This window comes from Molothrus aeneus, chromosome 1 (assembly GCF_037042795.1).
Source record: "Molothrus aeneus isolate 106 chromosome 1, BPBGC_Maene_1.0, whole genome shotgun sequence".
NCBI lineage: Eukaryota > Metazoa > Chordata > Aves > Passeriformes > Icteridae > Molothrus > Molothrus aeneus.
Genome location: NC_089646.1, coordinates 10,894,932 through 10,920,709, shown reverse-complemented (window position 1 = coordinate 10,920,709; position 25,778 = coordinate 10,894,932). Strand labels below are relative to the sequence as shown.

At 38.3% G+C, this 25,778-nt stretch overlaps 1 protein-coding gene across 2 annotated transcripts in view; it reads left to right on the top strand.

Annotated features, from left to right (window-relative positions):
- LARP4B (La ribonucleoprotein 4B) overlaps positions 1–25,016 on the top strand; it is a 55,793-nt gene extending 30,777 nt beyond the window's left edge. Inside the window, exons 4-17 of one of the 2 annotated variants that reach the window (XM_066551302.1) lie at positions 152–313; positions 2,318–2,399; positions 2,807–2,943; positions 4,313–4,416; positions 6,182–6,292; positions 6,796–6,849; positions 7,186–7,395; positions 10,384–10,490; positions 11,088–11,225; positions 12,637–12,682; positions 15,686–15,850; positions 19,764–19,885; positions 20,513–20,624; positions 21,160–25,016. In XM_066551302.1, the coding sequence (XP_066407399.1) occupies positions 152–313; positions 2,318–2,399; positions 2,807–2,943; positions 4,313–4,416; positions 6,182–6,292; positions 6,796–6,849; positions 7,186–7,395; positions 10,384–10,490; positions 11,088–11,225; positions 12,637–12,682; positions 15,686–15,850; positions 19,764–19,885; positions 20,513–20,624; positions 21,160–21,441 (1,832 nt within the window). In that variant the 3' untranslated portion in view covers positions 21,442–25,016. Of the gene's footprint in view, positions 1–151; positions 314–2,317; positions 2,400–2,806; positions 2,944–4,312; positions 4,417–6,181; positions 6,293–6,795; positions 6,850–7,185; positions 7,396–10,383; positions 10,491–10,970; positions 11,226–12,636; positions 12,683–15,685; positions 15,851–19,763; positions 19,886–20,512; positions 20,625–21,159 lie in introns of both variants that reach the window. The other variant, XM_066551292.1, reaches the window with a different exon arrangement.
- The last annotated feature ends 762 nt before the right edge of the window (positions 25,017–25,778 follow it).

Genomic DNA, 25,778 nt, shown 5'->3' with positions numbered 1-25,778 from the left:
AAAATTTAGTGCGGGACTGTCTCAATTCTAATTTTCTGCTAAAAAACGTAAAGCAAGTATGTAAGCACCTTTATTTCAGATGTAGTTTTAACTGTGGCATGACTGTGATTAGAAGGAGCACTTGTGAGTGTGTTTGTGGTGTGTGCTGCAGGACTGGATGCCAATGGCAATGGTGACAAGAAGCATCAGAGCACGGTGCTGACGGAGCTGCCGGAGCCGAGCGCGGCCGTGCCGGGCTCAGAGCAGGCGGACATGAACCCTTTGGCTCTCGATCATTCCGAGTATGAGTCTATGCACGAAACCACCCAGACAGGTAAGGGAAAGCTAAGGTGTGCTTGGACTTAGCTTAAAAACAAACTAAAGGTGTATTTTGGGTGAAACAGTGAGCATCTGAACGATACCAGTTTTGTTGTTCAATATATGCATTCTTTAAACAGACCCTAGGAATTCCTGTCTGTTTTGCAGTCTAACTTGAACATGTTCAGAGACCAGTCTCCTCCTTGTTTAAATCTTACAAGGTGCTGCACAGAATCAAACAAATACATGTTTCTAGTTGGGTCAGGTGCTGAGGTGAGATTCACCTACAGTTCGTGTCTCAAGTAGTAATGTTAATGTGGGGAAAGACCCGTTTTGTACTTAAAATAAAAGCAACGTTTTAGTATTAACTTCTTCACATTCTTGATTAATCAACTTCCAGAATTTCTCTTCAGTGCAACTGTTAGAAGCTATAGTCTATACCAGATGGTATGTTTTAAGAAGCTTCTGGAAACTAGCATAGAGATTCACCATGCTTATATTTCATTGAAGGGGACAGAAGGTCTGCAAGATGCATGTAGAATTACTACTTGAACTGAGATGAGGGATGGGAAGTAGAGGAAAATGTGCTGGGTGTTTCTTGAGATTCACAACAGGTCTGTTCATTATGCTTAGCTGATTTTGTATTTAAAATTACCAGTACAGCATCCATTATAGCTGCAAATCAAGGCAACTGAAATCAGAAAATCAGACATCATTGTGGTATCATCTTTGCTTATATTTGAAAACTGAAAGTTCTCATTGACTCTTGTACTTAAGGGTAATATTGGGGAATATTAAATAGTAACTAGCTGGCAAATAGGAAATTGTATTAATGGTGTCTCACACTCTAGAAGGGAACAGCATTCTTCAGATTAATGCTGGAACTTATCAGTGTGTCCTTTATATGCCCAAAATAGTTAACTTTTAACATGAGTTCAATGGTGTTGTAAAGCGCTGAGCAGCAGGTTGGATCTGTTCCATTCGATGAATAGTGACACATGGTCCCAAGTCTGAAATCTGATTTTCATTTTTTAGTAATTATATTTAAAAATGCATATAAAAGGAAATATGGTTAGAACAAGATACATGTATTTCTCAGGTGTTGGTGTTCTCTTCATCAGAGTAGAACACATGGAGAACATGGGTGGGAGAAAATTAGAAGTTGCTTTAGGAAGAAGAAAGGCTAAGGAGAGCTGAATAAAAGGATGAAAGTTAATGAAGGGAAGGGTATAGAGGACAATAGTTGGTGTGAAATACTTCTAACAATTTACATTGTTCATGTAACTATGTATTCAGATACATACTTACATGAACAATGTGCTACTGAATATTTTGCAAATCTCAAAAGGCCACACAAAACTTGTACTCTTTAAACACTTCTCCCTCTGACACAATGAGTTTACTCTCTACTGACATGGGTATATTGTGTCTAAACTAAAAGGAATATGAAGTTCATATTTTCCATGGGATAATTTTTAAACTTCTAAATACAAGAAAGAAATTAATTTTGCCTTTTTAACCAAAAGATTGTAAATTGACTGCATATTTATTGTTAGTAGATTGGATATCTGCTGATATTCCAAAACTATATTTTTGAAAACCTTCTCTGAATTAATGTGTTGGTAATTTAGACTGAGACCAGAAGTATGGAGTGCCTCCATTGCATTGTTCCTTGCATTGCATTAGTCAGGGTTTCATCAGCTAGAAATTTCATCAGCTAGAAATTGACAGTGTTTACTTTGAAATGTTCTTGTAGCTGTTCTAAAAGTGCTTCAGATTTTTATGTTTTTGGAGAACAGAGGTTAACAAGTAAAGTCAGACATGGTTTCTTTTTTCTGTCTTAAATAAAAGTGTTGCCATGCAATTTCAGGGGTTGGTAACTAATACATAATGAACATCTATTGAATTTGAAAATTCATTACTAGCTATGTAGTCAGTAATAGACATGATGGCTTGTTTAAAATAGATATTGTGTAATATAGCAGAGCTACTTTTTAATTTGAAGTATTTTAATTATTAGGTGGAAACGAACAGTTGCAGCCAGAAGGTCAGGAAGATTTACGAGAATTACTGAAAAAGACACTGGAATTCTGTTTATCTAGGTAGGTATTTACCTAAATGTACCAAACAACATTTCTTAGTTGTTACTTAAAACTGAGTGGAAAGGATGAGAATTTGGAAAAAGTAACACACAAATTTCAGAGTGTTGTGTTGATGTACCTCTTAAAGCTTACCTGAAACCTCTGTGCCTAATGCATAAACTACCAAAAATATGGTTTGAAATAAGAGTAGTTACAAGCAATTACAGATCAGGTGAATTTTTGTGATCTTTACTGGTCATAATTAAAACTGAGTAATTTAAGCCATTTAGCAAGCTTTAAGCCAGTGATTTTCATTAATTAGCGAAAATGCTGAAGGAATCTGCCTTCTACTATGTAATGAATTTTTGTCTTAAGTTTATTGGACAAAGTTTATCTGTGACATTTCTCTATTTTTTTTCTCCCAACAGAGAAAATCTTGCCAGTGACATGTACCTTATATCACAGATGGACAGTGATCAGTATGTGCCAATAATGACAGTAGCAAATCTTGATCATGTCAAGAAACTCAGTACTGATATGGATTTGATTGTTGAAGTGCTGAGATGTGAGTAGAAGTTCCTCAGTGCTAGAAGGCATTTTGGTTATTGGTGAAGAACTATTAATCTGAATTTTTCATCTCTTCTTTCTTATTGTATTGCAGTAAAATGCCATTATTCTTCTGTACAGCATTAAGTAGCCCAAGCAGCTTAGATCATCACAGTTATAGGACTGTAGTTTTATCAAAGCTACTCTGTATTCCAGCTATTGAATAATGATCTATGCACATAAGAATTAATGATTTTAAATTGTGGGATGTGGTGGGACAACTCACATGATTGGGGGATCATGATGGATCTCTCTAGACTGTTCTGGAAAGACAGGTGGGGAAGAAGGGATGGTGGAGTCTCACTCTTTTAAGGAGAACCTTGAATGGATAGAAATCAGCTGCATCAGTCATGGAAGCTCTGTGGGGTACCTGTGGGGCAAGACATTCCAAGGGGGATCTTACAGCTGGCTTCTGCTACTGACCTAAACCAGGACAATAAGGCCAATACAGCAATATTTGTGTCACTTAAGGGAGCTTTGGGTCAGCCAAACCTGGTTCTTACAGTCAGTTTCAATGGCTTATAGATATTTGTTGGAAGAACAATACAGCAGCTCCTGCCATCCATCAAGTTTCTGGAACATGCAGAGGACTGTGTTCCCATACAAGTGTTAGATGTGCCAACCAGTAATGAGGCACTGCTGGACTCACTGCTCAGAAACTGAGAAAACCTGCTCTGTATGTCTCAGTCAGTGGGAGCCTTGGCTGCACCAATCATAGAACTGTGGTGTTTGGGGTCGTGCTGAGCACACTGAGTGTTTCTAAGGTCTTACATTTTGCAAGAGCAAACTTCAGCTTGCTCAGAGCACAGCTGGGAAGAATTCTGTGGGAAGCTTCCGTGGAAGATAAAGGCACTAACTATACTAGTGCTGAGAGTTCTCTCCTGGAAGCACGAAAACATTTCATCCCCTGTAAAGGTAAGGGAAGTAGGTGGATCAAGAGACTCCCTTGGCTTAACTCTGTGCTTCTGAGTCTGCTCAAAACAAGAGAGAGGCATACCAGAGATGGAAAAGTGAATGAATACCTGGTGAGAGCTACAAGGGCATTGTCAGGGTGTGCAGACATGCAGTTATAAATGCATGTCTGCACACCCTGACAATGTGAAAACCTCAGCTTAGAGTGTATTTGGCAAGAGCTACAAGTTTTGTAAAAAACTAGAAAGTATTCTTCAGGCATGTAAATGATGAACAGAAACATTGTCTGCTTGTTTCTTAATGTTCAAAAATATTGGAGGCTCTGCATTGTATGTCTATGTTCACAACATCTTTTGGAGTGCAAAGCTTCTAGGTTTGTTGACAGCTGAAATGCATTCTTGTCTTTTCTCTCTTAGCGTTGCCTTTAGTTCAAGTGGATGAAAAGGGGGAAAAAGTTCGGCCAAATCAGAATCGCTGTATTGTGATTTTACGTGAAGTACCTGAATCTACTCCCATTGAAGTAAGTGTTCCCTTGTTCAGTAAAGAACACTTTTCCCTTAGGACTTGGAAGTCAGATTTCTTCTAGATTTCAATAAGCACATCACATTTTTTATTACACAGTTAATTTCTAATAGAACTTCTTAAACTTAGTTTATTGTCTTTGTTTGGATAAGAAATATTTTTGGTAGATGCATGTTGCTCATAGCAAGGCTGTGGTAGAACCTGTAGTTCTGCAGAGGGCTGAGAAACTGATAGTGCTGTCTTTGGTAGAGATACATCATTTTCTTGGGCTTTGTCCTACTTATATGCACTTGGTACTCAGATCCTTGGATAAATAGACAAAGATGAAAGAAGATGACTCTTAGACTAGAAAAGGCCACTGTTGCCCCTTGAAGCTTGCTCAAGTAAAGTAGTTAAAGCTTTGTAAACATTTCCATAATGCTGAGGTGAGAGGTGTCAATAAGTCACTAAGGATCTCCCCTGGCTTGTGGAATGAGTGCAAGACTGGAGAACTTCATTATTTGAAAGATACTTAATGCCACCCTGATGAAGCAGGGACTATGACTGATGAAAATATTAGAAAAAATTATGGGGTCATAATTAAACCATCTTGAATTTTCAAAAAGGAGAAGGTGCAGATTCTTGATGATGGGTATATATTTTAGTTTCTCTTCTATTTAATTTTGCAAGGAAGACTAAAGATTCTGAAACAGAATGCTCCTCTTAATAACCATCATACAAAAATCAGAAGTACTGCAGTTTAGAAACTGGTAACAAAAAAGTAAGTGGCCTTAAACAGAAACATGAAACAAAATGCTAAAAGGAATTGGAGGGAAGAAGTTGGGTATATGCTATGTACATAGCTTTAAAATAGTGGCTACTTCTAGCTTTCCAAAGGAAATGTAGCCTTACAAAGACTGCCTAACTTTTAGTATTGTAGATTTTTTTTCTGTTGTGAGTTCATCAGGTTGGATATATTAACACTGGATGTTCACTCTTAAATGTTTGACAACAAAGTTCTGAGGAGTCTTTATTTTCAGAAGAGTTGGTCTCCAGTGAAATGTCTTATACATTTTGTTTAAACTTGTTGTGCTGGAAAAATGTGGACTTAACTAAATAGATTTAATAGCCTATGTTTTCTAGCACAGCAGAGTTAGGCTTTATTTAAGCAGCAAAATTCCAAGATGCTGTAAGGCCTCCCAAGTTGTGTTGCCTTTTGATGCTGCTCACCTCAGATCTGTGACAAAACAAAAAAGTATGCAAATGAATTAAAACAGATAAGAAATCCAGGGTCTGTTTTTTCTGTAGAAACTAGCCAGTGGTGTTTGAGGAAACATAAGCCCTGTTTCAAATACATGAATCTGTAAACATTTGAGTTAAAGCTTACTTGCAGGTTTCTGCTGAAAAGGCAGGACTTTCCTGTCCCATGCCATATGCACAGGTTTTCATGTGGCTCCATGTTTTTGGGGACAGGGGAGAAATAGACATCTTTCTGCACTTGATACCAAGTTTAAATGTCTTCTCTGGCCTAAATAGCTCCCAGCCAGACCCCTCTTGCAGTATGGCCTGAGACAGTGCTAGTTTTAATTCCTTCCAGGGCAAGACTGGAGAGAGCTGACACTACTGCAGGTGTTCTGAACTACTCCATTATGTTTTGTAAGCCCAACAGTGCTTTCTGTCTTTCTTTCTCAGAGTGTCAGAGTTTTGCAGTTTACATTGATGTTTTCTTCTCTCCATCCTTCCCCCCTCACCTCCCCACCTCCTTATCAAACCACTTTCCCCAGGAGGTTGAAGCACTTTTCAAAGGAGACAATTTGCCTAAGTTCATCAACTGTGAGTTTGCCTATAATGACAATTGGTTCATCACATTTGAATCGGAAGCTGATGCACAGCAGGTAATGCTGTTTTTTGAAGCTTATTAGAATGTAAAAGTAAATAAGGATGATAGGAGGATGAATTGACAGGTTGTAAACTGTATTACAAATGTCTTAACAACTTGAAAAGAAAAATACCCCACACTGCAAAAACAGTAATGCTTCCCCTTAGGTAGTATCCAGTTTTCAGTAACTATTAAACATAGCACTTAAGAGGTTTTTTTACCTTGTTCACATATCCTGGCTTCCTGGCTAAAGCTATTATTTTTTTGTACTGAGAGCGTTGACTTTTTTTGGGTGACACATTTAAATGCTTCAATCATAACCATTAGAATCTTGTTTTAATGCTACTGAAGCACTTAATGATAAGTTAAATGTTGCTAAATGAGGTGATGTATGAGATTTTGCTATACTGTAACATTAGCAGACACTCCAAGAATTATTGTTAATCTTAGCCTGTCAAAACTTAAGTTCCCTTTATTTAAATTGCATTTGACAAATCTAACAATTTCTTTTTTGTAAAGGCTTACAGATACCTTAGAGAAGAAGTGAAGACTTTCCAAGGAAAACCAATTAAGGTAAATAGAGGTTTATGATGTTAGGGGTGGTGTGTGTGTGTATGTTCTGGGTTTTGTGGTGCTCACTGTGATTTCTAATATAAATTTAAGTAGTCCAATCTTAGCAGCTATTTGACCTGAAGGTGGGTTTAGAAATGTAGCACATATGACTTCAGCTCTCCTCTTGCTCATTTCTGGCAGTGGTGTATCCAGCCCAGCATCAGGCAGCAGGGGAGCATTCCTGCTGTCTCTGCAGTGACTGATAAGTGTCCAGTAAAAGTTTGAGAGTTGCTAATTTGAACCATCCTGATATAATTTGAAAGACTACTGTAATAAATAATCTAATCTCCTTTGCAGGCAAGGATAAAAGCAAAGGCAATAGCTATAAACACATTTTTGCCAAAGAATGGATATAGACCTCTGGATATGAACCTCTACACGCAGCAGCGCTACACAACATCCTTTTACATCCCTCCAGTATACAGTCCCCAGCAGCACTTCCCACTGTACAGCTTAATTGGCCCACAGACCTGGTCAGCCACACACAGCTACCTTGACCCTTCATTGGTAAGTCTCTTGATTCTGGAACAGTTGTGTTCTTTTCAAAGCTGATACTATTTTCTTATTGAGGTGTAGGAAGCATACCTATCCTGAAGAGGGGAGTTTAAGATTCTGGTTCTTCTTGAAAAACAGTCCTTCAAAATCCTTGTCATGGTGTACAAGATGGATTATTTGAAAATTGTGTCTGATCTCAGACTGGAGTGTGATTCTCTTCTTAAACCTTTTAGGTTTTGATGCAGTTCCTTAGAAAAGACTTGTCAAGATACCAAGATCTTCTAACAGGAAGTTAGGTTGCAGGTTAACATGCTGAATTGCCCTGTTTGGCATGTTATTAAAGCAGAATATTTTCTGTGCAATGGTAACATCTCTTTTAGCAATGAAAAGTGAAGTAGCTTTTGCTAATTACAAAAATCACTTTTAAATTGCTTTTTATGTTCTTTTCTTAAAGGGGCTATTGGTAAGGCTTGAAGATAGGGTGGCAGCAATAAATCCTTAAATACTCTAATGAGATATCTACTCTATCCTGCAATGCTGCTTCTGTCTTTTGCATTGTGACACTCATCAGAATTACCTTGGCCCCTTTTAGTTGGCCTTAGTTACCCTACAAATATGAGGAGTTTCCTATAATGACTGGGAGGCTCAGGTTTCCTATCTGGAGCCTCTTTCTCCCCTCTGGAGATGCCTCTTTACTTGTGGCTCAAAGAAACGAGGGGAGCAATGCTCAAAATTAGAAGTTCTTTAGATGTTTTTTTTGGCAGAGGATTAAAGTGTCCTTGAACAAACTTGAGCAAATATCCTCTGTACTGAACCACAGCTAATTAAAAAGTTGATGTGCTAAACACTTCACACACACGGAAGGGAACCAGAGGCCTTGCAGGGGGAGGCGTTCTGAGGGGGGATGAAGAATGTGGAGGAGACAAGGTAACACAGTGAGCAGTGTTATTCCAGGAAAAAGCTGTCTTGTTAAGCAGCAATGAATGTGAATCTGCCTGTAGATAAACTGAGACTGACTGTTGCACAGTCTTGCTCTGGGATACTGAATGAGCTGGATGGAAATAGTATGAAAGACACAGATTAATAAACCACAGGTTCAAGCACATCATACTGTGTTTCTACCTTATGTTATCCTGTAACTATCTGTATCCAAGAAAGCTTACTAGTCCTATCCTTTGGGGAACACTTGATGAGTTTGCTAACATTGAAGATCTCAAACTTTTCTTAGTCAAAACAGGAAATGAACTGTCTGTGCTTTGCTTTTCACTGTTCTGCAGTGCATTGTCATTGGTTAGCTGCGTGTTATGTACATGACTGTAACGTGATGTTTCTTGATTCTTTTGTAGGAAGAGCTATATTTGAATAGAAATCACTTGAGGAGAACAGGGACCATGAGGAACCATGGCACAGCAATAATTTTCATGAGACAGGGTTGCAGTTTGCATGTAGAGACTTGTGTGAAAATACAGCAAAGTTTCTCTATTCTGTTTCAACATAAACTCTACTCTCATCTCTAATTTGAGATTGAATACCCCAGTCATGTGGGCAATACCATTTTAGTTCTGAAACTTGAATATGGCAACACATGTCCTCAGTATTCTAAAACCTACCTCATTCTTCATCGTGTACTTAAATCATATTTGAGAAAAGATCTAGTTTTTCCTGTTTGGGAAAAAAAAAAAAAGAAATTGAAAAGAAAGTATATTTGAACCAGTCAACTTCTGTGAATGCTTTTGGTATTATTGGAAAACGGAGATTTTTTTTTTTTTTTTCATCCAAAAGGATCACACATCATTATAAAGAAAGAAGAGTTGAATATTGCTAGGGTCCCTGATAAGTTCAGTGTCTTCTCATTTTTTCAGGTTCAGTGGTTGCTTACTAGCTTTGATGGAATTTTTCAGGACTCATGTTGTAACTCTTAAACCAGAAACACTTCAAAGCATATTTTGATGAAACTTTGTTCCTCAAGGAGCTTTGTTACAGGCCTTCTTTAATGGCCTTTTTGTGAAGCCTGAGGTAGCATTTGCTGTCATGCATGCTAGGTTAGGCTAGCAGTAGTTTGATATGACAGCTTTGGTGTTAAATTTTGTTTTCCATTGATCGATGATTTAACTTGCACAAGATTGATGATTTGACCTTTTTCAAGTTTAAATGTACCTTTATAGCAAATGGTCTTAATCATAGCTGTTTCTCGAAGCTTAATAGAATGTAGAAAGAATCTTTTTGTTCTGCATTGTAGTTATTTTCAGGGGAAAAATACAAGCAAGCATTTGCTGGCGCTAACAGTAACATTAAATGAAACTCACACATTCAAATAAAAAAGACAAAAGTGTGCTAGTGAGGTTGGAGAAATGACTTTGAACATGCTTCAGGTTTTGAGGCATGTACAAGTCGTTAGTATGCATGCAACTCAGAAAATGTTTTGCCAATGTTGTTTCTTCAGACAAGAAGGCAGTGTTTCACATGTAGAATAAGGTGATAATAAGGTGATCTGAAAAGCATCAGAGTTCCACTTAACATCCACTTATTCTCTAGGCTTTATTTAGATGTCACATGGAAGTAGAATGAGGAACTAAAAGGAAGTTGTTGGGGTTTTTTAAGGGAGGAATTCATGTACAATTATAAGAGAAACAGTTACAGGCCACGTTGATTAGAGGCTCTGACAAAGAAGTATCTTGGTACTCCGAAGCCATGTGTAGTATGGTGTGAAATAGGAGGAGAGCTGTTTAACTTACAACCAAGAATTTTGGCTTGATGTTTTTCAATCCTCTTGAACTGTCATAAGTTGAAGATGTGTAGTGGCTGACTTCTCAGAAAAACAGAAGCTTGGGGTTTTTCCAGAAATTTTCTAAGTCAGCTACAAGGCACTAGACAGATGCTCTATTGCTGTTTGAGACAATCTTTTGAGTACTGTCCTGCACAGAATGACATAAAATATAGAGTTAAGAAAAGTAATACTCAGTTTGTTTATAATGATGAGCATGCGATACCTTTTTATAGGTAACACCATTTCCAAATACTGGATTTATCAATGGGTTCACATCTCCAACCTTCAAGCCTGCTGCTTCTCCACTGACAACACTCAGACAATATCCTCCCAGGAACAGGCAAGTTCATCTGTCTTTTAACAATACTGTTGTATAATCTGGCACATGGGGTTTTCATCTGCTTATTTTAGTAACACCAGCTCACTTGAGAATACTTGTGAAACTGAACCTGGTGCTAAAGGTGAGGCCAGAGGGCAGATGGTGCTTCTGATGTTAATGGATGTAGTGTTTGGAAATGTAAATGTACAGTCTGAAAGCTGAGAACTTGTCTGTTCTGTGATTTAGGGTATTCAGCTGAAATATTCTGAGATGACATGTCATCAACAGGATTATTCATATAGTAAAGCTCTAGTTGACAACAGACAGGGAAAAGGTTAATTTTGGTAATTCACATGACCTGTTACAATGAATGTTGATCATTCTTATAACTGAAATAAGTGATAAAGGAGTGAAGATCTTGCTTCTGAATTCTGTGAACAGGCTTAGGCCTCAGAAGGTGTTGCTAGTGCGCGTATGTTGAAATGACTTTTGAATTTATAGGAATCCTAGCAAGTCACATATACGCCATACAATACCCAGTGCAGAAAGGGGACCTGGGCTTCTAGACAGTCCTACAATATTCAACTTTTCTGCTGATCGTTTAATCAATGGCGTCAGGAGTCCACAGACGCGGCAGCCGGGCCAAAGCAGGACACGGGTGCAGAGTGCCACCACCAGCTACACCAAGAGGGAAGTGGGAACTGGGAGGATGGAACAGACCAGCCTTGACTCGTCCCCTGGATTAGGGAGGGGAAGGTGAGTGTGCTTCATGGTTGTCCTCTGAACAGCCAAGTGCTGCTGCTTCTAAACTGCTCTGTTTAGTGGAGATGTGGTATTGTTACTATTCTCAATGCTGCTTTAAACTCAGACTCTCTCCTCAAACCTAAAATCTTGCAAAGTACGATACACAACAAAGGCAAAGCAGACTCACATGCTTTCCTACCTGATGAAAATCATTATTGGCAACTGATGAACTGTTTAGATCTATAAGATCTAATCTTCTATCATTTCTTCATCTGGTGCAAGAAAGTTTTTGTGTATTATTTGTTTGACTTTATTGAAGAAGTTCTGCCCAATTCCATTGTTCAGCATTGCAGATTGTACACCTGAATGTGTGTTAGCAGTGCTCATTCTTCACTTTTTCAGTTGAAGGATCAGAATTTTAACCAAACTGGGCATACACAACAGCAAAGATGATGGATTGGTATGGAGGGAGGAAAAACTGCTACAGGCAACTAAGGAAACTATTGTTATGTTGTTTTAAAAGCAGCCTAACAAAAAACAGAACCAACTACCTGGGGAGCTGAAAATTGGCATATTTATAAATACAGTTCTAATAAGTGCTTCATAAAAGTTTTGTGCAGCTTTGATAATGGCTGTATTTATGACTCCAAGTAAATCACATTTTGAGTGACTTACTGAATTGGAAGATAAGTTTTTTGCAGATGATCCTATTTCAGACTTGTATCATTGCAAATTAAATGGGTATTTTGTGCAAGGGTTGTAATACTTTTCTAAATCTAATTTACCAAATTGTGTTATAACTAATGGATGAAAGTGTGATTAAGAACTCAGGAAACAAGATTGCTCAAACTATAGACTACAAAAATGTGCAGGAATAGTCAGTACTTAAAATGATATTGTTTTGATGTTTCAGTATTGAATACATTTAGAATAATAAAAGTAAAATTAACTTAGAAAATATATTGAAACTGAATTAGAATGCACTGCAAATTTTACTGTGCTGCTTGGAGGGGCTTTACCTGCAGCAGGGCTGGGGGGCAAAGTGCTAAAAATGTTTTGAAGGAGCCTTACCTGGATTGAAAATAGTTAGCTGTAATTCAGAAGTTACATTGATATACAAAAATTCTTGACCCCCCTATTTATATACTGTAACATTTTGTCTAATCCTTATATGTAATCTCTACCGAGATGCTTTTAACACAGGAATTACTTGCAACCAGTTTATTCTTACCCTGACTTGAATAAGATGTATCCCTTTATTTTAAGGACAGCTTGCTAGGAATTTTTCCCTAAAACATTTCTGGATAACCTGTGTAGAATGAAGATGGATGAAATAGCAATTGGAATTAATTTCTCCTGTTTTCATTAACTGCTTTCCATCCATTTATAGGCAAGGTTCTCATATCTGCATTCTTTCCCTTAGGAAAAACTCATATGGCTACCGAAAGAAAAGGGAGGACAAGTTTACAGTGAGTGTTCATGATCTTATTTGTCTCTAATAAAAGCAGGGTAACAAGGCAAGAGTGTGGATATTTCATGGAGTAGACATAAGGGGACATAAGTTACTGCAGAAGCAGTTGAACATCACAGTTGATTAAGGACAACAGCTCATTAGTCACATGAGTTTACTGCATTTGAGTATCAGAGAAGATTTTTCAATAACTCAGAAGTCAGGGAAAAGTTAAAATTACTCTTACAGTAGCAAAAAATTTCTATCTCAGTTTTTGTCAACGTGCCAGTGTTCACATTCAGGAATGGCTAAACAGCTGAAGTTCAGAACACTTGATGCTTCATTATCAATCATGGTGATAGTGAAGAACATTATGTAGATATTTGTGGCATAATGTTTGTTATGAAGTGGTCAGTTCACTTTCTTAAATGCCTCTTCAGGTGCCAGCAGGTAAGGGTATGCTAACACTATTAAAATACTGTGGTTTTGGGAAACTGAAATTCAAGGTTATTACCAAAGTAGACTTGATACTTGAAAAGGCTGCACTAAGTGTAGAAGAGAAAAAAACCATGGTTTTGTAGGATTTACGGTTTGGTGTGATAAAAGCAGTCATTTCTGTGCTATTTATTTTTGCCACACGTGGCATATTCATGAAGTTGAACCAGGTTATTTCCTTATTCATGTTACAGTTGTAAAGTAACACTGCTTGCATGAGCCATAACACTTTCCTAAAGGTCTGGAATCACTGCATATGTGTGTTTGTGGCTCCTGCTGTTGATTGGCCTGAGGGAACTAGGATAGAGAAGCAGGAAAGTTTAGCAAGTGATTCCTTCCTTTTGATTGCTTTTAGTTCTCATCAAACTTCCCAGAGACCAGATTGCCTGTAGGAATCCCAGTACTTCTTCCTTTTGCCCTTTCAAAGCTGCTTGAATTTTTAGAGTGAAGTTTTCCTATTAACTTTTTTCTATATTTCAACGAACAAGGAAGTGGTACAGGTTAGGTGTGAGTGGCTGAAGTGAAAGGATTACCTTGGATGCTTCCCTGAGCAGAGCGGCACTTCTGACAGAGCTGACTGCAAAGATTATTTGAACTTTGCATGTAAAAACTGGTAGATGTGAGTTCTTGGGAGACCCACAGTTCCCTTCTCTCAGCACCAGGCTGTAATTGCAGCCTGTGTAGCCAGATTCCTTCCAGTCTCTTCTGGGCCAAGAATCTTTATTCTGTAGTGTCCAGTGCTGCACCTTGAGCAGAGGTGAGAGCTACTGCACACCCAGGACTGTAAGGAAGTGTACTTGGAACCAAAAAATGAAAATTTTCCCTTTAGACTGTGGAAATAATTGAATCCAGTATCCTATTTCTTGTGTAATGCTGTAGCAGTTAGATAGTGTACACAGAACACCACTAAAACCAGTATATTTGAATGGAGTAATGACTTCTTTAGAAGATTTTTCTTTTTAAAGGAAAAAGTATAGAGTTGTATGCACATTTTCATGAAAAAGAGCATGAAACTTTTTGATCAGATTTTTTATGAGTCTGTAAACATAAGCCAAGTCCTGAATCTACAAGAAGTTAACTTGAGAAATTTTATGCATTTAGCTTAAAACACATTGAAGTCCTCCCTTATCCTGCTAATTTTAGATGTTAATGCCACTCTTAATTTTTTGAGGGTTTTAGGATTCAACTTTGTAACTTAAAATGTTACAAAAACATTTGCTATTGCAGAACTTCAGTCCCTTTTAACAAGAGTAAGTGTGTGATTTGAAGAATGACTTCTAAAAATTCGAGTTGTTCCTCTTGCAGTTTGATCTGGATTAGTGTAGTCTCTCTCCCTGACCTTTGACAGGTCATCTGACTTCAGTTTTGGAGATTTGCAGTCTCCATTGCTGTAGCATTCTTCCAGGGGGTAATGCTGGGTCAGGAGCAGTGCTTGGAGTTGCAGTTGTTCTTGCTTCTGTATTTTTTCTTTCCCTGCTTCCCTCTTGACACACAATTCTTTGGACATTACATGTAGTTTGTGAAAAGACCTCAAAAGTAGTCTCATATCTGTTGTTCTTTTTGTTCAGAAGCATTGTTCTCACATTTGCACCATCTGGACTATATACTCGTATTTTGCTTTTCAAAATAGGAACAGTTTCAGAGATTGGTTTGCATTTGGTATTTTGCAGCAAAGATCATCTTAGCATAGGCCTCAGCACAGTCAAGAAACAGTTCTTTGAAGAAAAACTTCTTTGTTTACATGATGTAGGTGAAGTTAATTGGTAACTTCAGTTACAGCATATTACAAAGGAGTTTTATTTTTCCTGTGTAAATATAAAACAACTTGGAAATCCTTACCAGCATTTCTCACAAGTGATCTTAAACCATGGTACTTTTAACTCTTGAAATGCTCTCTATAGTGCAAAATAGTTGCATTTAACACACAGGTGGTTGTTTTGCTTGAGACATTGGTTTTCTTCTTAGAATTAGTTAGAAAGTGTCTGTTTCAAAAATAGTTTTGACTCTTACCTTTCTATTTTTACACAGTGACAATACAGATTAATACTAATTAGATATAAATTGTTACTGTCTGTACTACGTACAAGGCATGCTGTCTTACCCTTTCTTCATGTATCTTAAAATAAGATTCTTGTTGACTCCTTTCTTTTTATTTAGGATGTTACTAACTGTACATAAATGGGCATTATATTTTCACCATATCATGATACATAAACCAGTCTGTTTTCCTTTCTGTGTCACTGTGTCTGTCCTCAATGAAGAGTCAGTGAGAAAACTTCTTATTGTGTCAGTGTCCCTAAAGCTGATGCATATACCATGGTATTTAAATAATAATTAAATATTTCAAGGGCAACAGTGGAAAATGAAAGCATCTATTCCTTGGTACTCTATGGGTTTTTTGGGGGATGAGATAGGGGAGCCTTCTCCAGGGGTTTGCTGATACAAATCAAGTGCAAAATACAGTTTAGAGCTGCATATCTTTTCTGTCATCTAGTGCAGTAACCCCAACATGGTATTTCTATTCCAGAGAGGCCAAACACAGTCTCCACCACCCCCAAAACCTCCATCTCCCAGCTTTGAATTGGGTTTATCTAGCTTTCCTCCATTACCTGGGGCTGCTGGCAATTTAAAGACTGAAGACCTGTTTGAAAACAGACTGTCCAGTGTGGTAATAGGAACGTCAAAAGAAAGAGTGAGTAGTGGATGTTCATTTTTGTTGGGAAAACAAAGAATTGCATACCTCTTGTTTTCTGATTTGGTGGTCTATACATGGAAAAACTTGTGGGTTTACATGGGTTGTAAGAAATGTTCTTTAAAAAGAGCTGTCAAATTATGTGCTGCTGCCTTCTTCACTTATATCTTAGAATTTGTTGGGTATTCTCTCTGAAATGGTGTGGAATATGGGCACCAGTTTAATAAGTAGATGTTAATAGCAGAGATTAGAAAATATGATCTTTGCTGTACATAACTGCCTCAGGCTTTTTGATAGACTCAGGTGAAGAGTATGTGATACATTTTCCCTCCTACTTGAAAGTAAGACTTCTGAATTTTATATAAAACACTTTAAAGTGACAAACTTCTAAGCACCAAAATAAAGAAGCTGCCTACATAATCTCAGTACACTAGGCATCATAGCTGGAACAAGAACTGCTACCAAAACCAGCTGGATCCCAGTGTTGTCTTGTCAAATTGCTCAGAAAGATAAAAAAACACCAGAATAACTTGGCAACCACTGCTGTATAGATGTAGTAGAGATGCAGTTGAAAATTAATGTTCAGTAGTTTTTCATAGATTTCATTCTTAGAACTGTCTCTGCTATGCCATCTGTGAGTGACAGTATGTTCTTCTCCAGGAAAACTCAAATAACCCTCTGCAGTGTGGAATTCTCTGGGCTATGAAAGTCTGTATTGGCTTTTTTTGATAGCTCAAATGTAACTTGTGTTTTTATAGCTGTACCACAACTGAAGAAGTTAAGCCCTGGATTAGCAGTGCAAAGTGACGTGGTCAAGTGGTGAACCAGCACAATCTCTGGTGTCTTCTCCTGCAATAAGCTGGGTTTAGAATGTTTTCTTTGGTGCCCATGTGTCAGGGGTTGGTAAAGAAAGGGAGAGGCAGCAGGGCAGTCTGCATCCAAGGCAGTGACTGTACAGAGAGCCCATCTACTCCGTCTCCTGCAGGTGGTAGGAGGGGCTGCTGTGTTCCAGGATTGCCTTTAGGGGAAATGAGCAGCTCAGAGCCATGGTAAAAACAGTGTTTAACTTACTGTCAGCCAGTACTACACATGGTAGGCTGTTCTTGGCTAAGATCTAAAAATTATGAAGTATTTTACCTCTGTTACTTATGAAGTGGTTTTTGACTATGGTATTTCAGGTTTTAAATACAATTCCAGCACTTGCTTTTAATGCTGCAGCTGAAAGCCCTTTGTTCCCCCATTACAGATCTAATACTTGCTTTGTACTTATGGTAAAGAACTTAGACTTCTCTCCTGTAGAAGCAGTCTTCATATCAGTCAGGCACTTAGGCTTTATGATACTTGCAGTGCACTGTCACATTAAAAAGCATCCTTCAATTTCCCAGTTTCATTTTCCAGCATACAGGAGTTACTTTGTACCATTGTGTGGAAAAAAGGGATTATGCTGCCTTTCCTTGTTGGCATTTAAGTAAAGAGTAAGATAACAGCAGCTGGCTCCAAAGAGCAATTGTGTTCTGCTACAAAGCTGTTTGAGCTAACATCAGTCTTGCCAATGTATACAGGCTGCTTTTCACCTTGATCTCAATGTTTTTTCATGTCACTTGATGTGGTGTTACAAAGCACTGAAGTAGAGTTACACAGTGCTTCCCTTGTTTCATATAGATGGGCAAGTCCAGTGTATGGGAGCTGAAGGGACTAAAGGTCTATCATTTCCAGCAGTTGTTATGCAAGCATCACACCTTTATGCTCTTTGCTTAGTGATGCTCTTCTAGAAGTAGCTCTGGGGAATGGCAGGTAATAATCATCCCACATTTTGTAACTAGGAAGTGCAGCACTGTCAGATCAAGGCTGAGTGTTTTGGCAAGGAAAAGCTCTTGCATGTCTGCTTGACTTGAAGCTGTTCACACTCAACCATGTACCTACAGGTTCTGATGCACTTGGGTCAGAATGCTCAGCAGCTTGCAATTTCAAGCCTTTGCACACACTATTACAGTGAATAAAACTATAAAAGCTGTTCTGTTATTTCTAAACATCCACCTTTTGCAGGGTTTTACTTGGAATCAAACTAGGCTTAGATCTACTGCAGTAATCTATGCTGCCTGATTTTAAAACAGTGCCATCAAATAACATTTTCTTTTGTAACAGCAATCCATAGGAGTCTTAAGGTTATGCCCTTTTGAATGGTGACTTGGCTGAGGGAAAAGGAGTGTTATCTTATTCCTTCTGAGCTTGTGTTCTCCTCTTGCTTCCCTTTCTGCGTACCAGAATCTCTTTGGGGTTCAAAGTTTTTAGGATGAGACAGGTCAGAAGCAATACAAAGAACATAGCACTCTTTAAAACAAACAAAATGGTTATATAAGTGAGATATATGTTCTTCAGGATACAAAGTTGTCTTTTCTTATTTTGTGACCATTTAAATTAATGTATGCATCTTGAACCTATTTGGCATTTATCTTGAAGTACAGCATCACTTGGCACTAGCAGAATCTTTTGAGGGCTATGGAAAAAGCCTTTGCTTGGTAGCAAATCATTATATTGGGATGGTACAGAATTAGAGCTTTGAAGAAGACAGTTCTTAGTGCACAGCACTAGGAGACTTTTGTCTTCATAGGCTGCCTGTGGTTGTGTGTACAGGTGCAAAGCCTGCTTTGTCACCAGCAGGTGCAGAATTTTCAGGTGGAAAGAAGTCCAGTCAGTAGTGGTATTCCCCAGGGTTTGGTATTGGGACCAGTCTGGTTTAATAACTTCATCAGTCATCTGGACAGGGGGATTGAGGGCACCCTCAGTAAGTTCACAGACAGCACTAAGTTGGGCAGGAGTGCTGATGTGCTGGAGGGCAGGAAGGGAAAGGTCTACAGAGGGGTCTGGACAGGCTGGATTGATGGGCTGAGGCAATTGTGTGAGCTTCAACAAGGCCAAGTGCTGGGTCCTGCATTTGGGTCACAACAACCCCAGGCAGTGCTACAGGCTGGGGACAGAGTGGCTGCAAAGTGGCCCTGGGGAAAGGACCTGGGGGTGCTGGTTGACAGCAGCTGAACATGAGCCAGGTGTGCCCAGGTGGCCAAGAAAGCCAAAGGCATCCTGGCCTGTATCAGAAATGGTGCAGCCAGCAGGACCAGGGCACTGATTGTCCCCCTGTCCTGGGCACTGGTGAGGCTGCACCTGGAAGCCTGTGTTCAGCTTTGGGCCCCCCAATACAAGAAGGACATTGAGGTGCTGGAGGGTGTCCAGAGATGGGCAGCAAAGCTGGAAAAGGGTCTGGAGCACAAGTTATGAGGAACAGCTGAGGGAACTGGGGTTGTGTAACCTGGAGGAAAGGAAGCTTAGGGGAGACCTTATCACTCCTTACAACTGCCTGCACAGATGCTGTAGCCAGGTGGGGGTTGGTCTCTTTTCCCAGGCAACCAGTGACAGGACAAGAGGAAATGGCCTCAAGGTGTGCCAGGGGAGGTTTAGGTTGAAAGTCAGGAAATTTTTTTTTTACTGTAAAGCAAGTTAAGTGTTGGAACACATTGCCCAGAGAAGTGTTGGAGTCACCACCCTAGGAAGTGTTCAAGAAATGACCAGATGTGGCACTTAATGCTGTGGTCTAATTGACAAGGTGATGATTGATTAAAGGTGGTCTTAATGATTTGAAGTGATTTTGTCATTCAGATATGTCCCAAATGGACTTAAGTTTCTAACTTCTTTGGAAATAACCCCAGTGTGTTATCTATCTGTGTTTCTAAATAAATGTAAAGGAAAAAATAACATGTTCATTACAATATCTATATTGGCTCCTTCTGTACCTTCCTATAGTCAATTTACTGGTATAAATCAAACTATGAAGTGTTTCCTGGTTGTGCTAATTTTCAGGCAGACCATATTAATTGGATATTTTGATTGTCTTTCTGTTCCTTTTTTCCTCCTTCAGAACATTAATGTGGATGCAAGTACAAACACTATTCCATCAGGAATTCCTCGAGAGCCGTTACCAGTTTCTTCTACATTGCCCAGGACCTTTGAAAGGTCTCCTTCGCCTCCCCAGCCTACTGAGTAAGCACTTAATTACATGGGTATAATTAGTCTGCTCTGCATCACATTTGCATTTTCTTTCATCAGGCAGAACAATGTAAATAGCTATTAAAATTTTAATCAATGAAAGAAGTAATATTTTGTTGTACTTGTAGTAAAGGCAATAAAGCTTAATTTCTGAACAATATCATAATAGTGATTCAATCATAATAGTCATTTAGCAGAAGAAAATTGAGAGTTGTGGTTTAGTTTCTGTGAGTAAAAGTTTAATGAATACCTTACTGTCTTGTATTTAGATACCTTGGAAACACAGAGAGTAAACCCATGGCCCTGTGGGCAGTACTGATGTCCATACCATAAAAAAAGTTTTTTTGGTAACACTTTGTTTGGAACCTGCAAATCAAATAGCTGAGTAACTAAATGCTATTAGACCATGACAAATTAGAGGTAGTGTCACATTGCACAGGAATATATTTTTTCTATTCTTGATAGCATATTTTTAATGAAATGCTAGTCATCATGTGCTAGGCAAATTATAGCTGTAACTACTTGCAATCATATTCAAACTTTTTAGAGCTATTATTAAACTATTCATCTATCCTGAAGTTTCACTTTTCATGAGCCTTGCTTCCTGCTGGATGATTACAGGGACTCCAAAGTTGTGGATAAACAGCAGAGAGAGACACAGAGTACAGAAAGACTTTCTTCTTCCACTCTGAGTACTGCATGTAAATCGGTACAAGTCAATGGGGCTGCCATAGTAAGTGACCTTATCATTCACTTTTTCTTAATGATCCAGTTTGCATTTAACAGAATACTTACTGCTACCCATGTTGCCTAATCACGTGAGGCCAGCATCCTAGAATTTGTCCAGCAGCTTTTTGCTTGTTTGACTTCATGATTACTTGCATGACAGAATTATGCAATTAACAGTGTAAGAGACATCTCCTTATCTGAATCTTTTTCTTGGTAGTATCCTAGAGGTAGAAGTATTAAAACATATGTTGATATTGAAACCAAAGTATTCATTGTGTTTCAGCTGGTTTAGAGTTTGAAGGGGAAGTATTTTGCCCTGTGCCAGTACCCCATTTTTCTGGGATGCTGTTTTACATTTTACCTTTTTTTCAGCTTTATTGTCTATGCAGTTTTTGTAAACTTCATACTCAAACCCTCATCTGCATATTTAAGTGCAGCATTCTTTTGGGACAGGACTTCCCCCTTTTTTGTTCATACAAGTTTTTTTTCCCCTCAGGATGCTTTGTTTAACTCTGTTCTGTTTGTTCCTGATTTCCCAGGAACTGCGAAAACCTAGTTATGCGGAAATTTGCCAGAGAACAACTAAGGATCCTCCTACATTGCAACCCCAGAAAGAACAGAAGCCAAACACTGTAGCATGTGGGAAAGAAGAAAAAAAGCCCACAGAAACAATAGAGAAAAACAGAGAACCTCCTCCTGCAAAGTCACATCCTGGACAACCCAAAGACCAGAGAAGACAGTCAGGACGCAGATCGTCCCCTCCAGCCGTTGGCAAACGCTTAAATAAAGAACAGAGTACCCCTCCAAAATCTCCTCAGTGAAAATAACACCTGGGAGGGATTTGAGAAGAGGTCTGTTTCCCACAAATTAAACCCATGTTCCCACTAAGATACCTGAGAATGAGTTGCTGGTTAGGAGCTTGCAGTGATACAAGGCATGTAACAATGCCTGCAAGTTATTTTTTTGTGAAATACTTCTTCCCCCTCTTGAACAAGCATTCTATTTTTCTGGGTATTTCTGGATAGTTGTTCTAAACCTTACATTTAGATTGGTGCTTAATTGGAGGTGAAGCTTAGTGTGATTTTTTTTTTTCTTTTTCCAAGGTGTAAAATATTTGTCTTTAAAAAAAAAAATCAACTTTTTATTAAGCCTCTCTGTGGCGGTGTGAGTGCAAGCTCTGTATAGTGAGTTTTTTCTAAACTGTTAAGCAGAAACATGCTGCTGCAATATTTTTAATAAACTGGTCTGCAAGTACATATCTAAATTAGTGTCCAAAAGACTGATAACGGCAGCTAGTGTGTAGAGTGCAAGAAAGTAGATATATTTTACAAATTAGTATGTGACCTTGAAGATTTTTTTTTATTGGGCTGCTGTACTAAGTGTCAGCAAACAAACTTGCACTTTTAGGTTAAATGAGTAGCTGTTTCTAGCATTTTTAAAAACTTAATCTTTTTTTGATGTTTTGCACACACAAAATGAATTCTACAGGGCACCATATAGCAGTCTTTCTGAAATATTTCCTTTTTTGACTTACTGCAAGCAAGTAACCATCTTCTCACTCCAGAATAAAACTGATGTTATAATTTGCAAATACAAAGCACATTGTGAATAGAAAGAATCAAGTCTGTGAGCTTCTATGGTGGTGAAGCCTGTTAGTGGATGTTATCAGGAGAAAGCAGAGTAGCCTTCTTGTGATAACCGTAGCTTCCCTGTGCTTGTAAGGGAGTTAACTGAGTCAGCGCTGTATATTCTGGTTACCCCTGTGCTCTGTGTAGACTTTTTTTTAAAACTCTGCCCCAAGTGCTCTTTGAAAGAGTTCATATCTTAGTCAGCCTTGTGTTGACATCTTCCTGTAACTACGAGCATTGGCATACGGATTTAAATTTTTCAAGCCGTGAGATAATGGTGTTTGTTTTGTGTGGTGGAGGAAGAGATCCCTGATATTTACCTCTGGGATGAGGTTTCTCACACTTATTTACTTTAGAAGTGATGCGCTTTCTGAAGGACAAGGATGCACTAAATTAGCAAGTTTCTAATAAAGTTGAATATAAATTATTTTTGTTTTAAAATGCCTAAAGCTTTTCTTTAAGTGTTTAAACTGCAGGAAGTTCAGACAAAACTCATTCCTGCTGACTATGACAGTACAGTTTATTCCACAAAAATGTTTATTTAAACAACTGATTTTTTTAAAGAATTATTTCCATCCAATATTTAAAGACTTGAATTTTATTTAAACTTGAAAATGACTTTGCCTTAACTTTTGTACAAGACAGTTTAGAGTTAATGAGGTCTGACCCCGTGGAGGGTTAGCATGAATGGCATACAGAATTACTCAGTTACAGTATGTATCTATTGTCACTGGTCTTACTGGGTAAACATACTGTAGTACAGGAACTAGCAGCAGTTTTTGTAATATACCTTAAAGATCTTAAACAGTTGATCTTTTTCAGATTGTTGAAAAACCTGTAAATGCAAATAGTCAATACTGTATTAAATATGTGCACTTGGAAGTGTGTGCTTTGCTTGTACAGTTGTAAATAATCAGAACATATAAAAAGGTACCCTAAAGAAAAAAAATCTGATAAAAATTATTGATATTATAAATGTTGCTGTTGAGCTGGATGTAGATAAACTAAATGTTGTGGTTTGAATATTACTTTAATTTGTTGTTTTTTCTTTTTCTTATTTTATTCTGGTGTGTTGAACTGACTCTGCCTCTTCACTGCAAAAGGGAAATGGAACGAAAGTCTTATTTGAAAGCCCTCAAATATTTTCGTAAAGTCCCTTTAAAACCAAACAATTTAACCAATTCAAAAGTGTTATGCAATGTAAATAATGAATTTCAGCAGTCAAACTGTAATTTTTAAGTCATTAATAAAAAATCAAGTCTAATTGGGGAAAAACTTGACTGCTGCAAAAATATACACTGAAGCTTACTTGTCTGCTTTCAAGAGTATCAATGCATGGTTCATAGAACTGTAAAGTAACTATAGAAGTTGACTCCTGATAAATTTCCTATTACAAGCATCAATTGGTAACTAGTTGGCATTGTAAATCCAGCCTGTTGTATGCTGCAGAATTGGTCAAAATAGGGCACATGGAGTCTGTTGATTTTTTCCTGTTTCAAAAGCGCACTTTGTGAATGCTGAGGGAGGAGATAGGACCCTGACACCATCACCAAAACTGCTCAACTCCTTCTGTCATTGGATTTTTACCCCCTTCTCCTTTCCCCAGTGGCAGTGAAAGCGGTAGCTAGATTTGTGTATGGTTTAGGCCAGCTGTATGACTCATTCTGTTTGTCTGCTGCAAGTGAAAGGCTTTACCAGCTGCAGACAGTGGCGAGTGGTCCCTTCCAGCGGCTGTGAGCGGCTCGTGCTGGTGCTCAGCCCGTGCCCCAGGTGATCTGTTGAGACCAGTGGGATGTGTTGTGCTCTTCTAATGTATTCTGCTGCCATTTGTGATAGGTCAATACACTGTAATTACTGCTTACCCAGCAACAGTCTGTTGCATCTAAAGTTTAAACCTTCCTCTGATGTGGTTTTATAGCTTTTTTTAAAAAAAAAAGTGACACGCCAAATCGCTGTGTAATATACAATACAACTTCTCCTTACTGTATTTTGCTTTGGGATTTATTTCCCCCCCACCCCCACTCAGTGACAAAATGGAGTTTTCGGAGTAGAGTTGTGAAGTTGCATGCAGACTGTTGCTATGATACAGAGAGGGATTAAAACATAGCTTTTAAAATTAAAAATCTCCCAAAAGCAGTAGCTGAGCTCAAGGTTCAGGGATCCAGTAATTAAAATTGGCATTTTACCCTGTTAGAACTGCGTGGTGATGCTTCTTATTTTGAAAACAAGTCAAAATGGGATCTGAGGTTCTTCCAGGAATTTAACAAAAAAGGTTGCTTTCAAAACTGAATGTCATTTCAAATCAGTCCTGCCCCGTGACACTGTCACTTAGAAACGTGTGAGCAGTGGCAAATTTTTTATGTTGCTGCCTTGTCCTTCAAAGCCTTGAGCCCTTGGCTTGGAGAGGCCCTTGGAGCATGGGGCAGTGTATCAGGAGCAACAGCTGACTGTAATGGTGCACACCTATCTCTGTATCTCCTTCAGCTACAGGTAGGGGTTTTGTGCTTCGGAACCTATTACACTAATAGCAGCAGACAATCCAAGATTTCTGAGGACACCTAACAGCTGCCAATTCACGAAATAGAAGTGTAATATGGGAGCCTTTTTGAGGGTTTTTGTTTTTGTTCTTCTTCCATTAAGACTGGAATCAAGCTTACATGTAAACTATCAGTAATTTAAGTTTCCTTTTGTGTCATAAAAATGTAAAACTGTCTAATTTGAAAAAAAATATGTAGGTTATGAAAAATAAAGATTTAGGCACTGTTGAATTCCTGATTTTTTTAATTAAACATTTCTTCAGCAGTATTTTTCATTACCTTTTGTCTTTTGCTCCCATTTTTGGAAATTGTATATTTCTAATTTTGGGAAAAAAAACCCTTTTGCTTTCCTGTTCAACACAGCTCCTGTAACCATCTCCTAAGGCTCTGTATCAGCAGCAAGAACCTCTGTGATATATCTGAAGGCTGCAGTGTCTTTCTCTATTAGGTAACTATGACTGGTTAACTTTTTTAAAGCAAGCACAAAAGCTGATGTGTTGTTTATTGAAGGTTCTATTCATTGGTTTCATCAATTTCTTAGATAAGGTATTGGCTTGGTCCTAAACACGGATTTTAATGTTTGGGTTGATGCTTTGGTTGTATGGCATTTGAATCTGGAGATGTCTTGGGATTATTTTTGGCTTTAGCTGGTCTTAGAAGTTCTTCTCAAAGAAGATCTTGCATCTAGGAAACGAGCTTCTGGGATATCCTGTCTGCATAAAAGAATGTTTTGGAAATAATTCAAACACCACCCCACCACCTCCTTTTTTTTGTTTTGTTGAAGTTTTTCTCTTATACAGCTATATCTGACCAATTATAACAATGGATGTAAGCATGGAAATATTAAGAATTGCTGTGGTTTATATGCATCTTGGGAAGTATTGCAGTATTATTCCTCATGCTGATGGTTCTCTAAGCTCCTGGACAGGTTAGACTCTTACTGCTTCTATTTCCTCAGCACTTCTGTGCTCAGCAAAGTAAGCCAACACAGGA